This window comes from Styela clava, chromosome 12 (genome assembly GCF_964204865.1).
Source record: "Styela clava chromosome 12, kaStyClav1.hap1.2, whole genome shotgun sequence".
NCBI classification, from domain to species: Eukaryota; Metazoa; Chordata; class Ascidiacea; order Stolidobranchia; family Styelidae; genus Styela; species Styela clava.
In genome coordinates this window covers 10895819-10910306 of record NC_135261.1, presented here as the reverse complement: position 1 = coordinate 10910306, position 14488 = coordinate 10895819, and the positions used below count along the sequence as shown (strand labels likewise).

The window sequence follows — 14488 nt, the reverse complement described above, 5'->3', positions numbered from 1 at the left end:
TAATCAGAAGTTATACGTGTTCAATTGGGAATCCTATTAATTTGATATAGCAGTTTGATATAACAAGCTTTTCACAATCTTTTAAGATTTTGTAGCTCCGTTTAAATAAACATATGATAACTCATCAATCAAATTGTAAAAAGGACAAGATAAAGCATAAAGTATATGAGATTGTTGCGTGTTCTTTCCCCTCCTACAACCCTCATTTTTTCTGACATTTTGGCTTAGGTCATTTTATTTAAATGGGCTTGGGGTTTCTCAATATAGCGATCGGATAATTTATTTATCTTTATTTCTTACTTTTTCGGGAAGCAGGTTTTTCTTTGACCAATCAAATACCAGTTTTCTCGTTTTCGATAGGAGGAATTTGAGATGCGCACGATAATTGTTTATTTCATCGACACTGTTATTTAGGTCAAATATCTTGTAAAGTTTTATGAGATAACCTAGTTTATGTTGAAAATATCGATGTTTTCATTGCCCCAAGAATATGAATCATTGTTTTATACTGATGAAAAATTACAGTTGTTACGCCGAAAATCAAGGTTCTCAGCCAAAGATTAACTTGTGTAATATCCGAGTGGCAAATTGAAATTTGCGACGAATGAAATCCAGTAAGTAATTCTACCCTGGTAACATGAAAGGTTCAGTATGCCTGTATATTAAACATTATACCATTATTGAAGACGCCACTTTTTTTAACTAATATATATATATATATATTAAAATAATACCTATAGTAGTTTAAAACTAAATTCTTACTAAAATTTCCTCTTACATGTTCTTTCACATGAAGCGCCCTGCCGAAATTCAATAGTGGAATTGAGATTGAAGTAGGCCTAGTTTGAATTATTTTCTTACTAAAATTTTCTCTCACATGTTATTTCAATAAAATGATTGTGACCTCGAGATCAGTGTAACAATCAACAGATACTTCAGGAAGTCAAATCTCAAGCGGGAAGGTTACATGCGCTGAGCCTCTAGTGGGATATTTGAAAAATAAATAATGAGCTATTTCAGATTAATGGGTCAGTGAGACGAAAAGGTTTATTCAATTATAATTTCTGTTATCAATAATTAGGTATACCTATTTACATAATTTACGATCATCTTTGGCAACAAACTTATGATATTTAGGTTAAAAATATTGGTCTTATAAAAAATAAGTCAACATACTTTATGCAAAACCTTAAAAACATTTTTGACGATTTGAAACTTGAATTGATCGACTAATTAACCGAAATGATGGCTGAAGCCGTCATGGATATTTGCACTAGAAGGCCAATACAAATTAATTCTCGTTTGAAATAATACGCAATGAAGTCGAAATTAAAAATGTTAACAGTCCAATCCAAGCGAAAAATATTCACAGACAAATATTAGCGAGAACTACCAGGATTTTACTTTTGTTATGGTCATGTTGGGTTTTCAATTCTATTATTTTTCAAATCTCTTGCATTTTATTTTGAGTACGAAACTTTTCAATTGGGAAATTGTAACTTATTTGCAAGTTATAGTTTTGTAAATCGGACTTTCCATTCTAGCTTTTCGTCAGTTTGATGTCATACTGTCACGACACTTCTTCTCCTGTACATTGGAAGTCCCACCGCAGTTTGCGTTTTTTGCAATAAAGTTGCCGTTTACTTAAAAAAATAGAATTATTCGTATTTTCGGTTATAGAATCAATTTTTAGAAATGGGACAGTTTTCAGTGAAGTGTTGCTAAAATTGTAGTCTTGTTTTGATAGAAATAAAACTTTCTAATGTTCTGTTCCCTATGATTACTGGTACCGAATTATCTAATTACAAATAATCAAACTTCCCAACTTACCATTGATTTCAGGTTGATTATCTAGTAAGAAAGAAACATATTTTCAACACAATATTTCATTACAAATTATCTAATATTATTTATCCATTAGTAATTTACTAAACTATAAAAAAAAATCAAAAGCATGCAATTCTAGGTCAAAATGCGAGCCAATAAAAAATGAAGACTTCTGACACCTTACCGAAAAAAATTCAGATACAATTTCAGTTGAATAGGTATATTTTAGCTCCAGTTTCAGACTCCAAAAAAGAAATATTTTATTTAAAAAGCCGTTTTCGATTTTCTGTTAAATATGCTTCAGTCAGCCAATTTAAGGTATTTTATGTTCTACCAGAAATCCGATCAAAACTATCAGAAGTCTAAAATTGAATACTGTTGGCGACATTGTTATGACATTGATTTAACTCAATTGATTATCATCACTATTGATTGTACTAGAAATCACGAAAATTTAATAATGACGTAACAATGAGACAAGGCTGCCAAGCAGCTCATAGGTTCAACTTACTTTTTTGGTCAAACAGTTTGGTCATTAACAATTGGTTGTATTCTCCTGAAAGAAGTCAAAAACTGATTAAATTTACCTACGAAACAGAATGGTTATGTAATGTTAACCTCCAGTGTAGAACCCTAGAAAAAGTTGCCTGGTGTAAATGGAGGGAATGATGCCAAATGAAAATTTGATTCCACAACATCTTGATCTATTACGTTGAAATATGGAATAAATTAAATGAATTAAGTTTATTTAATTTACATCAGTACACCTCCATATTGTATGCCACGTTTTTTTAGTTTTACCAACTTACTTTTTTCATTTTCAAACTCTTTTTTGCCGGTATCTAAAAAATCAGAAACAATTTAAAAATAAATTTGGACCAGAAAATTAATCATATATATTTATATAAATGTATTTTAGAATATTATAAATTTGTAATAAAATATTTGGTAAGTTTGATATAATTAGCGTTTGCCCGTTACAATGCTAAAGTAATGTATTTTTGTTAAAGGTAACAAAAGCAGTAATCATGAGCATTCAGAAGATTCATAATCATTTAGCACATACCCAGTTGTTCTTTCAGTGACTGAAACAATTAAAATTGAAGTTAATGAAAGAGTAACAAAATACATGGTACCGAAATACTATAAACTCCTTTTGTGCTGCACTAAATACCAAATACCATGGAAGAATTACGTGGTGGTGCTTTTTATGAACGTGAAAATTTAAAACCCTTTTAGAAGAAATTTCCATCTCAATTACGGTATAATGGCTATTTTTGGTTGCCTCCTAAACAATAACGATTCAACAAAGCAATGTTTATTAAACACATTTTGGTGATACGTTTCGATTTACAAATAACGAAATCTTACGTTTATTGCCGAAGTGATTAAATGAAATACGGAAATGAAAGCATTCCAGTTCATATCCTTGTCTGATAGTCGCCTGAAAAAGATTGTAGGAAATGCATCGTAATACTGAGCAATAGAGTATTGTTCCGAAATATGCACACAGAGGCCAAAACTGCGTAGGCTACTGTAGTACGCGTATCTAACTTTTTTTATCAAAAACTACCATTGCCGTAGTCTTCCCGATTTCGACGGACCCTCAATTGATCGCAGGTCGGAAGCGTCATAGGGTACGCAATTTTTTAATTTTGATGACGTCGTCGCACACAAAAAACGAATCAAATAGAGCCCACATAAATTTTGAATTATATAAAACTGATATCCTTCTAGTGACAACAACAATTTTTACCCACTGAAAAATTAGAAAAAATGGTCAAGTAGATTAAGCGTTTTTTCACAAGAAATACAACAACAAGGGAATAAAGTCAAGAACAAAAACGTAATGACAAAACGACCCCCTGGTTCACCTCATGTCCAAATTTTAGTCTTTGAGTTAAAAGAAATGAAATTGAAATTCAACATTCATACCTATGGCAACGTCCACATGGATTATATCGATGACTTTTCCTTCTGTGTCTGGATCGACGAGAGCTGTTGAATTCTTTCTGTAAAGTAAGAAATACAAAAACATGACCACATTAAAATAAAACAGATGGATTTCTGTATATTTCGAAAAAATTGGTCGTAGTTTGTCGAACCAATGCATATACCAATTCAAACCAATCTAAAAATCCACTTCGTGTTCATAAAACTAACCAGGGCTATAAAGTTTTACATTTTAGGCTGGGAGCAAGCGAGAAACAACTTGAAGTCAAATTTTACAATATGTGTTTAAAAGCAGAACTCATAAAACACATTTAAAATTCCCCGATGAAACTAAAAAAAAATCTTTATTATTTCAAAAAAACGAGTCCCGAGTCGAAGCCAGTAATTTTTGAACCTGTTGAAGTAGGTTTCGAAAATTTTGCTTTATCCAAGCTTTAATTCAATATAACGACTATGCAATGCTACGAATAAAATCGTATATACTCTTCATAGTAAGATCATCATAGCTTGTGTGATCTTTAAAGTGATTGAAAGTGAAGATTTAAGGGTTGTAGGATTAGTATTCTTCTTCAAAACTATCCCCAATTACCTCGGTAGATGTATAGTAGTAAGAGCTTGTCGATGAATCACTTCCTATTCCACTTGAACGTTCATCTGAACTCACCCTGTGCACTTCTTTTGGCAAAGTTTTCTAAAGCGGAATTGTAGATTGCAAATATTAATCGAAAACATTTCGACTTGTAATTGCAATAGACTAAAACTGGTATTGAGTTCTATCAATCTCTATTTCTTAACAATTTTATTCCAAACTTGGATCCATATTTAAGCACTATAGAAATAAACATTTCTTGATTTTTTTTTCCTTTTATTCGATTATTCAAAAAATTCATATGTAATCAATATTTTACCTGATATATCTTGGTGAGTTCTGATGAATTCAAAATCAAATTACTTACTTTAGTTCTTTCTTTGTTGTTCATTTTTCGATGATGTTTAGGATAAGGTTTTCTGAAATTTAAACAATTATTGCACTGGGAACCGCTCCACCAAACGTGCTATATGAATGCTTACCAATTTTATTTGCATTACGATAATAACGTTGTGGGTATTCATTTATACAAATACTGTTTGTAACTTCAAATCTACGAATATAGGTATTTAGAAAAATCTTATTCTAATCAAAAAGCTTTATTTTTATCATCATTTTTCTTTATCAGTTTATACAAAGTGAGAAGAAATGAAAAGATATAAAAAAAAATGCTGATTTAAAGTATGAAAAGTCCTAAAACAATCGTATAAATAACATTATAAAACATACGTCCTTGTTTTTCTTCTCTTTTTTATGGGTAGCTTGTTACAATTCTTCTGTAAAAAACGTAATAAAAAGTATGGGTATTGTGATATCATAGTTGTAGTTATGATATCACACTATTTATCTTGAAACGCTAGCTGGCACCGTTGTTTATATAACGTAGTAACGCACACCAAAACGCTTTGCAATTTTTTTGCAAAGCAGTTTTAGCAATCAACTAATCATGAAATTTAATTAAAGTTTATTAAACTAAGATGTTTAAGTTTTTGTGATCGAAACGTAGTGATTTCCAAATATTATATCAATAAATGTTGGTCTAATCAGAAAAAAGTATATAATAGAGTACAAATAATTACCATGTGAGTACTGTCAGAGTCGGTGGTGTCACCATAGATATAATCACTGTCTGTTTCTGTCGAATACCGTTTTAAACTTGAATTGTATTTTCTGTCAGAACGGGATGCCTACAAAATTGAAGCAAAAGTTAATATTCATCGATAAGTATAAGATTTTGGCTCGATGATTGAGTCACATATTTCGATCAAATATTTCCTCATTAACTCTTATCTTTTTGTTAATAAACACTGTTATACCAACAACTAATAATAATAAAAAAAAAAATATTTAAAGTAGAATTTCACAAGAATACGTAAAATTAAATTTATATAATCACTTACTTTGGCTTTTTCTTTGTTGCTTGTTTTACTCTCATGTTTAGTATATGGATCTCTGGAATATATCAATAAGACAAAGTTTGATATTTTTAGGCACAGAATATTTTATTCGGAATATTATTTTTAGTATTTTCATTGAAATATACTAAAACCGGTATTGAAATTCTGGCAAGTCCTTCTCCAAACTTGCTCTATTGCTAAACAACTTTTTACCCATTACGCCAATTTTAAAGTGTATGTTTATACAAATACTGATTGTGATTTGGGTTTATCAGTTTTAATTTTATTTTTTATCAGTTCATATACATCAAAATCGGAAGGAAGTATAGTTAAAAAAGTCGTATAAAATGACATTATAATACGTACTTTCTTGATTTTGTTTTCTTTTTGACTGGTATCTTGTTAGACTTTTTCTGTAATTCAAACATACTTAAAAATCGAAATTACTATCTGTTGTATTATTGTTGATTGTCGCTTAGTAAAAGCGTTTCATTCTATATATTATTATGCAAATAGTTACCATGAAAGTGTTATCCGAGTCGGTAGTGTCACCGTAGCTTGAAAACGAATTACTGTCTGTTTCAGACGAATACCAATAACTAGAATTGTATTTTCCGTCGAAGTGGGTTGCCTATAAAATTAAAACAAAGGTAAATTTTCATCGATTAATATGAAATAGTGGTTCTAAGATTGAGTCAAATATTTCGCTTCGGGAAAAATAAAAAACACTTCATATAATATAACATGTCTACATAATTTTGAAAAAAAAACATTACCATTATATAAGTTTATTACTTACTTCTTCGGTCTCTTTTCGGGATCGACGTTTTGTCTTCGTGCTTGGGACTTCATTGTTGGATATTATTTCTGATTCATGAGCATCCTTTTTCGAAAAAATGCATGGTAATACAAAATTTTTGCGTAACCAAGTTTAGAATAATATATCGAAACTGATGAATCTTTGAACTATGTAGTAATCTACAGTTGCAAAATATGCGTTTTAAATATGTATTGTATCATTTATTAAATGGTAACTTTAATATCTGCAAATACCGTCATATGGCGGCATGTTTGAGTTATTATAACACTGCTAAAATTGAAACAACAGAACTATTCTTAAAATTCACTCACTTCTGTTAAAGATTCTGCATCAGCTGAGCCACAACTTATTCCACTTTCTTCTTCCGTGCTTTTGCTATCATCTACTTCAGAAGAAATCTATAAGACATATATAGTAAGTGATATGTTTAATTCTGCAAAATAATAGATCAGAGCTAGGGCTGGGAATGATTAACCGGTTAATTAGTTAACCGATTTGAGATGGTTAACGGCTACGATTTATTTTAACCGTTAACTGACATTTCAGGTATAGATCATCTTTCTAATGTACGATTCCTTCAAAAATGATTACGTCATCACAAATTTATCTTCTGTGCCGTTTAATTCCATGGAATATCACTAACTGTATTGGTAAGGACCCAACAAATGTGAAAAATAATTGAAGTACCAAGATTTTTAATATAAAAATTTGACAATGATGAATTCAGTAGCAGTTTTCGGTCGAAATATATTGTTCACGATTTCATTGTAAAATCGTCTATTCAATGTCATCCAACACGTACGCAGTTGATTCAGTTTTTCTCCATGATATCTCAAAGGACAATTTGCACATCGAACACAGAAAATTTGTCACATAAATGACATTTAATAATGGAATCGGGTTTTACTAAAATACTACCATTTGTTCAAACCATGCTGAATATCTCTTGCAGCAGATCGATAATGAACTATCTCGATTCGTGAATAATTTTGAGCGATACCAGGGTTAGATCAAGCGGAATGGCTTTTGTAACCATTGTGGCGTAACAAGCTAAAATTATAAATTATTACGTGAAACGTCACGCTGCGGTTAACCGGTTAACCGGTCGTTTTACCCGGTTAACGGTTAAAGGGTTTTCCCTGAAATTCCCAGCCCTAATCAGAGCTATTTTTTTAAAAGTAAATTATGCATTATTTCATGTTAACATATTTTTATTGGGTAATATTGAGGATTATATTTGTACATCATTGCTGTTACCTACACTGCTTCACTTTAGTATCTTTTGTTTTGACTTTTAATCTTGAAAAAATGTGGGAATTTCTAAAAAAAAACAATCTTTTTGGATACTATATATATACATATATATTCGCTTTGTTAGGATGTTGTTCATGTTATTGTTTGAAATTCATTAAATAATTTACTCACTTCTTTAGAAACTACGGAACTGTAACCACTGGAGCTTCTTTCGCCTTCTATTCCCCTTGTTTCATTTCTGCTTCCAGAAGTAGGAGTTGGTATACCGTGGGTCACATTTAAATTGTCGTCCGAGCTCGCAGCTGAACGCAACTCAGTATGGATTTTCTGAAAAAGGTATTTGACATAAGTTTGATAATTTTGCCAGCAGCTTATATATTACTATATATCGTCACGCTAATACCCGAATTGCGTAAGTCATTTTTAGCAGTTTTGAGAAAAACGTAAAAAACTTCCTAATGATATTGTTATGCCATTGAGAGTCAATAATTTGCCATGGTTCAATTTTTCGATTGTAGCCGGATTAAAGTTAATTTGTATGACGCAGTTAAGTGACGTCACAATGGCGCACTGTGACTTAGGCAGAAATGTGTATATGACTTGGGGACATACGCAATTTTGCAACTTTACTATATGCACTAGTCCTGAAAACTAAACATTCCAAAAACGAATGTAATTCTCAGTATCCACAATGTCCAATCCCCAAAATAGCTAATCAGTTTCAATTACATTATTTTTTTTGTTTAAAAATATATATATTTCATCAATATAGCACGTTCTGCACACCCACCGAAATAAGATTAAGATTAAATATAAAGAATAAAACAGCAATGCATCCAATATAAAAGCCAACCAAGGTGAATTGGACTCGGACAGTCAATATCACAAGTGCACGCCTTCCTATACTGTAGTATAAATTCAAATTAATACGCGCTAAGCTAGAATCCGAGATGCAAAAACTCGAAAATACGTCGCCGAGGTTATTTTGCCTTTGTGACGTCACAATAGTCAAGCGGTAACAATTATAATTCATTATGACGAAACAATTTCTCAAATGTGCATGTCATACTAAATCTCCATTTTTATGGGTTTCAGAATTCTTAAAATAAATTCTGAGTTAACCGACAGGTGCGCAGCATTACATAAATACCTATTTTATAAAAAACCTAAAATCGCCAAAATGACTGATGACTATCTATGACTATCTATTTGATTTGAGTTATAGTTTATCTTAGTAAATCATACCAAAGCATCTTCTATTGTAATGATCTCATTTTCATCCGATTCTTTTTGTTCAAGTACAGTGCGTTCAGAATTGATTATTTCATTTTCCATAAGTTTCGAGGTATTATATCCAATATTCAAATCCTAAAAACAGATGTTATTTTCTTTATTACATGTTTAATATTTCCAATAATATCCATGTCTGATAGGTAATTGATTTGTTTTAACATTCATATGCTAACGAAAAGCAAACCGGAAACACTACATAATCTTATACGGGGAGGGGCGATACGCCAACTTCGCTTAGCAAGTCCTGCACAAAATTCATTTTAAAATGAAAGCAACTTAAAAACATTTATTGAAGATATGTTGTTGTGTTTATTACTTGTTGGTAACTTGTTATTTACCAACCCTCTGGAACAGGAGTATTCACTTAAAATAATATTTTATCATACCAAGTTTTCGTCTTCTTTTCCAGTATTGCAATCGGCATCAGTTTTTTTCATTTCATCGCAAGAAGTACACGATTCTTCTTGCGATTGAGTATCTTTCGACTCTTTTTGCGAGGGATGATTATCCTGGCGCCAAAATTATTTTTACATTAGCAATCTGTCTTGATCTCAATAATTGATCACATATATTATTCATATTTTATGTGAGCTGTGATGTGGAGATTATTTATTAAAAATCTTTTCAACACTAATAACTAAAAATTTTAGAATTAATTTTCAACTTTTAAAATTTCAAAACTTTATTCATATTCGCTCAAGAAATAAACTAAATGATAGCAATTTACACACGCAAAGTTGATATTCTGTAATTTTTGATGATACGATCAATTTTGTAGTTACTTGCAACTTGTAGATTTTAATAACTGTAACTGATTTGAAAACATTCGTTGAGTTTCGTTTAAAGTACAGTATTCGAATATTTGTACCTCGATTTTCGTGTTTTTAAAGCCTTCGAGTATGTTCTCTAGCTCATCAGCATTTCCAACATCCTCAAGTTCATCTGTCTCGTAATCACCAATGTTATCCTGTATGATATAAACCTTATTGGTTGAATACCTAATATTTGACACTTGTATTAAGTGCCAATATTTAGAGAACAACTAATGTTGTTTTTGCGATAACTAACTCCAACTAAAAAGATACAAAACACAAGAACAAATTTTATAAATAAAAATAACACTGTATTCTCGAAAAGTCATAGAAGAAATATCATGCTAATATTAGACACATAAAATAAATTTAAAAACGTAGAATAGTTGACAATTTTCTTACCGCAGCAGCAATACCCTGGAGAACTCTTTTGTCTTTTTGGTATTGGCGTTCAATGTCCTTTAGCTTTTCCTGTAAAATGAATATTAATTACATTGAAGAATATTATTATATTTTTTAATAATTTAATTTCGAACTTCTTACCTTTGGACTTTTTTGTGATGGTAGTGCTTGCATATTTTCCCAGAACTATGAAAATACAAAACTGTTTATAGCATCAAGAAAAAATTGCAACTCTTAATGATAAAACGAAAATTCGGGAATGAATTCATTCATTTACCTCTTTGACCTTTTCAAATCGCTTAATTCTTGCATCCTCTTCTGCCGGCGTTTCATCGAATAAGCCATTCTTTCTGCTTTGATATGGTTTCGAATCTGGTAATAAGTCTTTCACATGAACCTTTGAATAAAAATATTATATTTATTGGACACGTGAGTGGACCTAGGGATCGTTTTGATATTATGTTGTTGTTGTTGTTGTTCATATTCTTCTCCGTCACCATAAATTCGCTTTTCTCTTCGAATACTGGACCAATTGCTTTGAAATTTTCAGTGGTTGAAGATTGATTTTTTTTTCAGAAAGCTATCACTTTCATTTATTTCAAATATTCTTGGTAGCACTGTGGGATTCGTTTTCTTGACAAGTAATTGATTGTTTTTGTGCTAACACTCCCCTTTTTTTTCGATCACGTGCTCATCGAACGTCGGTGGTGTGTAACGAACTTCTTGCTCAAAAAACTCGGAAGATTATTGAGGTTACCGGTACGCGTAATGTAGTGAACTACTGCTTCGTTTGGTGTCCATATATTTGTAGACTGCGGTATTTACTGTTATGATACCGGGGTAACTCGAATCAGTTGGTATCTCAATCATGTTGAAGCAGAATCGCGAAAGAAACTGGAAAATCCCTGTATCTGCAGTCTGCAGACCTGTAACAGTGCCGCTTTGCCGATTTAGAATCTCAAACATTCTCTTGAAAGTGGGGCTTGCATTCACAGTTATAATTAATGTATTTTAATATGAAGGCTTTTTTGGAATAGGTAAACCGTGTCGTACTGGGTACTGGTACTATAGTGAGTCAGTTACCATAGCCATGTAAGTTAGCTGTTTTACTGTTCAGCTTAGTGCAGGATACGGTACTCGGTGAAGTGATGATAATATATTTCATTTTAGTCTACGTGCCCGTATATTTGAGCATAGCTCTCTTGTTTAATTGACATTTGATTAAGTTGACAACATTTATGTTTATGAGCTGTGCTATTGATATAATGCAATGTTTTTTCAGAAAAATAACTTACCATAGAATGTGGCTGCTCAGTGATAACTCTTTCCTTTTCTGTGCGTTCTTTATTCTGCGATATTTACATTTATGTATTAAGTGTTAAATAGAACAAAAGGATAAAAAAAACTCTAAAAACAACTTTCAAATAAAATACAACCTGTCCCAGTGAGCCATCATTTTTGTCCGGTGAACATGGATGACAGTTTTCGGCTGCCACTAACACATTGGCTAGTACATTGAGCTGCAAGGTAAAGAACAATATTTATGTTTCACTATTCTACGCTGGGGAAGCAAATTAAATGACCCACATTCTGCGTTGACTGTTCTTCATCTTTCAGTTGTCTCCAAAGCCCATTGTTTTCCGGTACCAGCGAACGATAGCCAGTCAGATGTACCTGTTCCACTTGAGGATGAATACTCGAAAGCTATAAAACGTTTAATTTGAATATTTATATTTAATAATGTGACCTTTGGTCTGTCGGGAATTGCTTTTGTAATTTTGTAACAGCACCTTAACAGACTTCTTCGGGTTGATGATCTGTCTATAAATGTTTCCAAGGATATTCCTTTTTTTCGGTTCCTTCCGGGTTTGCATCATGTGCTTACCACTGCCCATTCTAATAATATTGTTATAAAATAAAACCAATTTTGCTGTAAGCTGTTAAGTTGAGAAATTTCAGATTTATATGAAGGTGCATAATGGCATAGAAAGTATATTCACATACAAAGTATTCAAATTATACGGAAATTATGCATTTCAGATTAAAGTTTAAATCTGTAATATATGTATGTTACCTATGTATTCCAAGTTTTATAGATGCCCGAAACGCGATTTGATGAATGACACACTCGATGGCGCGATCGGTCTACTACGACGCTAGCGGCACCGAGCTTGGAAGCAGCGGCAATATGTCGACCTGATCCATGAAGAAAAAGTTTTGGAATATTTGAATATCTTTGATAAGGAGTTTACAAAAACTTCATTAAAAAACGACCTCGACAACATAATATGACATTACCTGCTGTTTTAATAGAAGTGGGGTTCAAGTGATTATATTAGAACGAGACACAGTATATCATTTTACAAATAGCTTTCCGGAAAAATTGTAAGTAATTTGAAATAATAATTACAACGCGACTCCGATTGTCAGGATTGATAAAACAAAAAGAACGACTAAGATTACTTTGATATTATATACCACTATTGTTTCATAGACAGTTCCCAAATTCTTACGCCATAACCAAGCAAATGCTTTTCAAAAAATAAAAATCACTAGTGATAAAATAGTATTTTAAAACTCAGTAAGTCAATTCGAGGTTTTTTTAGCAAAAGCTCACTAAAGTCGCCGGCAACTTTTGACAACGTGAATAGTAGAAAACACAAAAATTGCATTCTGTTTTTTTTTTCTTGCATCAATTTGTGCGTAGGCTGCATTTTCACTGATGTCGCACAAGTGCATGTAACAAAATAATAAATATTTATCATTGTTAGTTGATAATAATATTTGGTTGTATATCTAACTACACTCTATAAATTATATAAACTGAATTAGTTGAATATTTGCCCTGTTTTTAAAATAATTTTTGCACATATAACATGTTTTCGTACAATATTTAGATAAGATGAAATTAATTAGACATATACTGAATAAATCCGAAAAATCCAGGAATACTCATTTATTTTTTTTTGTCTGAGTACTGTCGCGATTGGTAGAAACAAACATATTTTATAGAATTAGAATTAGAAATAAATTGGAATTATAAGATTTTTTGCTACCGAGCCATAGAAACAACAAAGGCTTTTTCTATCTGAGTATGTTACACAATGATCTGAAGAATAACAAAACATGAAAATATTTACACTTTTTGTTCAAGCTGATAGATGCAAAATAATTTAAGCCGTGTATTTTTGCAAAACTATATGAAAAACGTCTATCTAGAGCTCTGGGGTTTTGAAAAAAATACATAGCTATTTCAAATTCTGTTCACATACAAGCTGCCTTGTGTTACTTGCTATCAAGCTCATTATTCTCTAAATCCGAATAGTCATGCTGCATAAAAGATTTCTAAAACTGAGATTATCTGATCGAAGGCTCAATGTCTTGAAGTTAACGCCGTTCTAAATCCGAATAGTCCTGCTGCAAAAAACACGGAAGATATCTGAAAATGAGATTATCTGATTGAAAACTCGCTGTTTTAGAGTCAACGCCTTTTACACATAAATCTCTTCTTTTTGTATCAGCCAATCACCGTCATTTGCATGCTCCACCCTGATCTAATCTAATATTCTTCTCCACCCATCTAACATTTTGTTTTACGGGTATGTGGTTTACAATAAAAACGTTGCCGCGTTCCTGCGTTGAAATTTTAATTTAAATTTTAATTGAAAAAACGATCGCTTCAAATTTTTTTTTACTTTAGTCAACACGTAAGCAGTAAGTATATGCATGATGAGGAACAAAGAAAATTTTCAATATCTACCTTTCATTTTCAATGACGAACCAAAAAGAAAAACGAAAAGTAACGTTTTATTATTATTTTATTTAATTAATACAGGTTGTTTAATAATTATATTATTAGGTTGTATAACTAAATCCAATCTATCAATGATATAAACTTATTTAGATCTTTTTGGGAGAAAAAAATTCCACAAATTTTACTGTTCTAGTCGATTTTTTACAAATAACATAACATACATAGATTCAATATAAGCATAATATAGAATAAAATCAGACATATAATCGAGAAGATATTAGATAGTTTCGTAGACATATTTCCAGGCAATATTATGAAAATTATGTATGAAAAAGTGTATTAGGACTGGTCTTATTTTGGCATTTTATCATGCTATAGTTATAGATA

The 14488-nt window shown here is 31.4% G+C and overlaps 1 protein-coding gene and 1 long non-coding RNA gene across 2 annotated transcripts; both read right to left on the bottom strand.

The window, feature by feature from the left end:
* Positions 1–962: 962 nt before the first annotated feature.
* Positions 963–10521, bottom strand: LOC120330386 (uncharacterized). Its single transcript, XM_078118416.1, has 22 exons — positions 10489–10521; positions 10348–10416; positions 10002–10100; positions 9520–9642; positions 9086–9208; positions 8012–8167; positions 6898–6984; positions 6566–6649; positions 6287–6397; positions 6133–6179; positions 5770–5821; positions 5449–5556; positions 5099–5145; positions 4737–4788; positions 4370–4471; positions 3763–3839; positions 3199–3271; positions 2894–2912; positions 2637–2669; positions 2339–2383; positions 1831–1851; positions 963–1643 (listed from the first exon to the last, which is right to left on the bottom strand). The coding sequence occupies exons 1-22, from the start codon at positions 10519–10521 to the stop codon at positions 1552–1554; spliced, it is 1653 nt and encodes a 550-aa protein (XP_077974542.1). The 3' UTR covers positions 963–1551.
* A 166-nt stretch (positions 10522–10687) lies between these two features.
* LOC144430389 (uncharacterized) lies at positions 10688–12280 on the bottom strand. Its single transcript, XR_013479518.1, has 3 exons — positions 11784–12280; positions 11643–11696; positions 10688–10744 (listed from the first exon to the last, which is right to left on the bottom strand). It is a non-coding gene; the product is annotated as an uncharacterized LOC144430389 (long non-coding RNA).
* Positions 12281–14488: the final 2208 nt, after the last annotated feature.

Bases quoted from the DNA above. Each gene is read 5' to 3' on its own strand.
- LOC120330386 (XM_078118416.1), bottom strand. From the start codon at position 10,521: ATGCAAGCACTACCATCACAAAAAAGTCCAAAG. The intron at 6,180-6,286 runs GTAACTATTTGC...TTTGAATTACAG, and splicing joins ACTCGGATAACACTTTCATG to AAAAAGTCTAACAAGATACC. The intron at 3,272-3,762 runs GTATGAATGTTG...AATCTTTTTCAG, and splicing joins CCATGTGGACGTTGCCATAG to GCGACTATCAGACAAGGATA.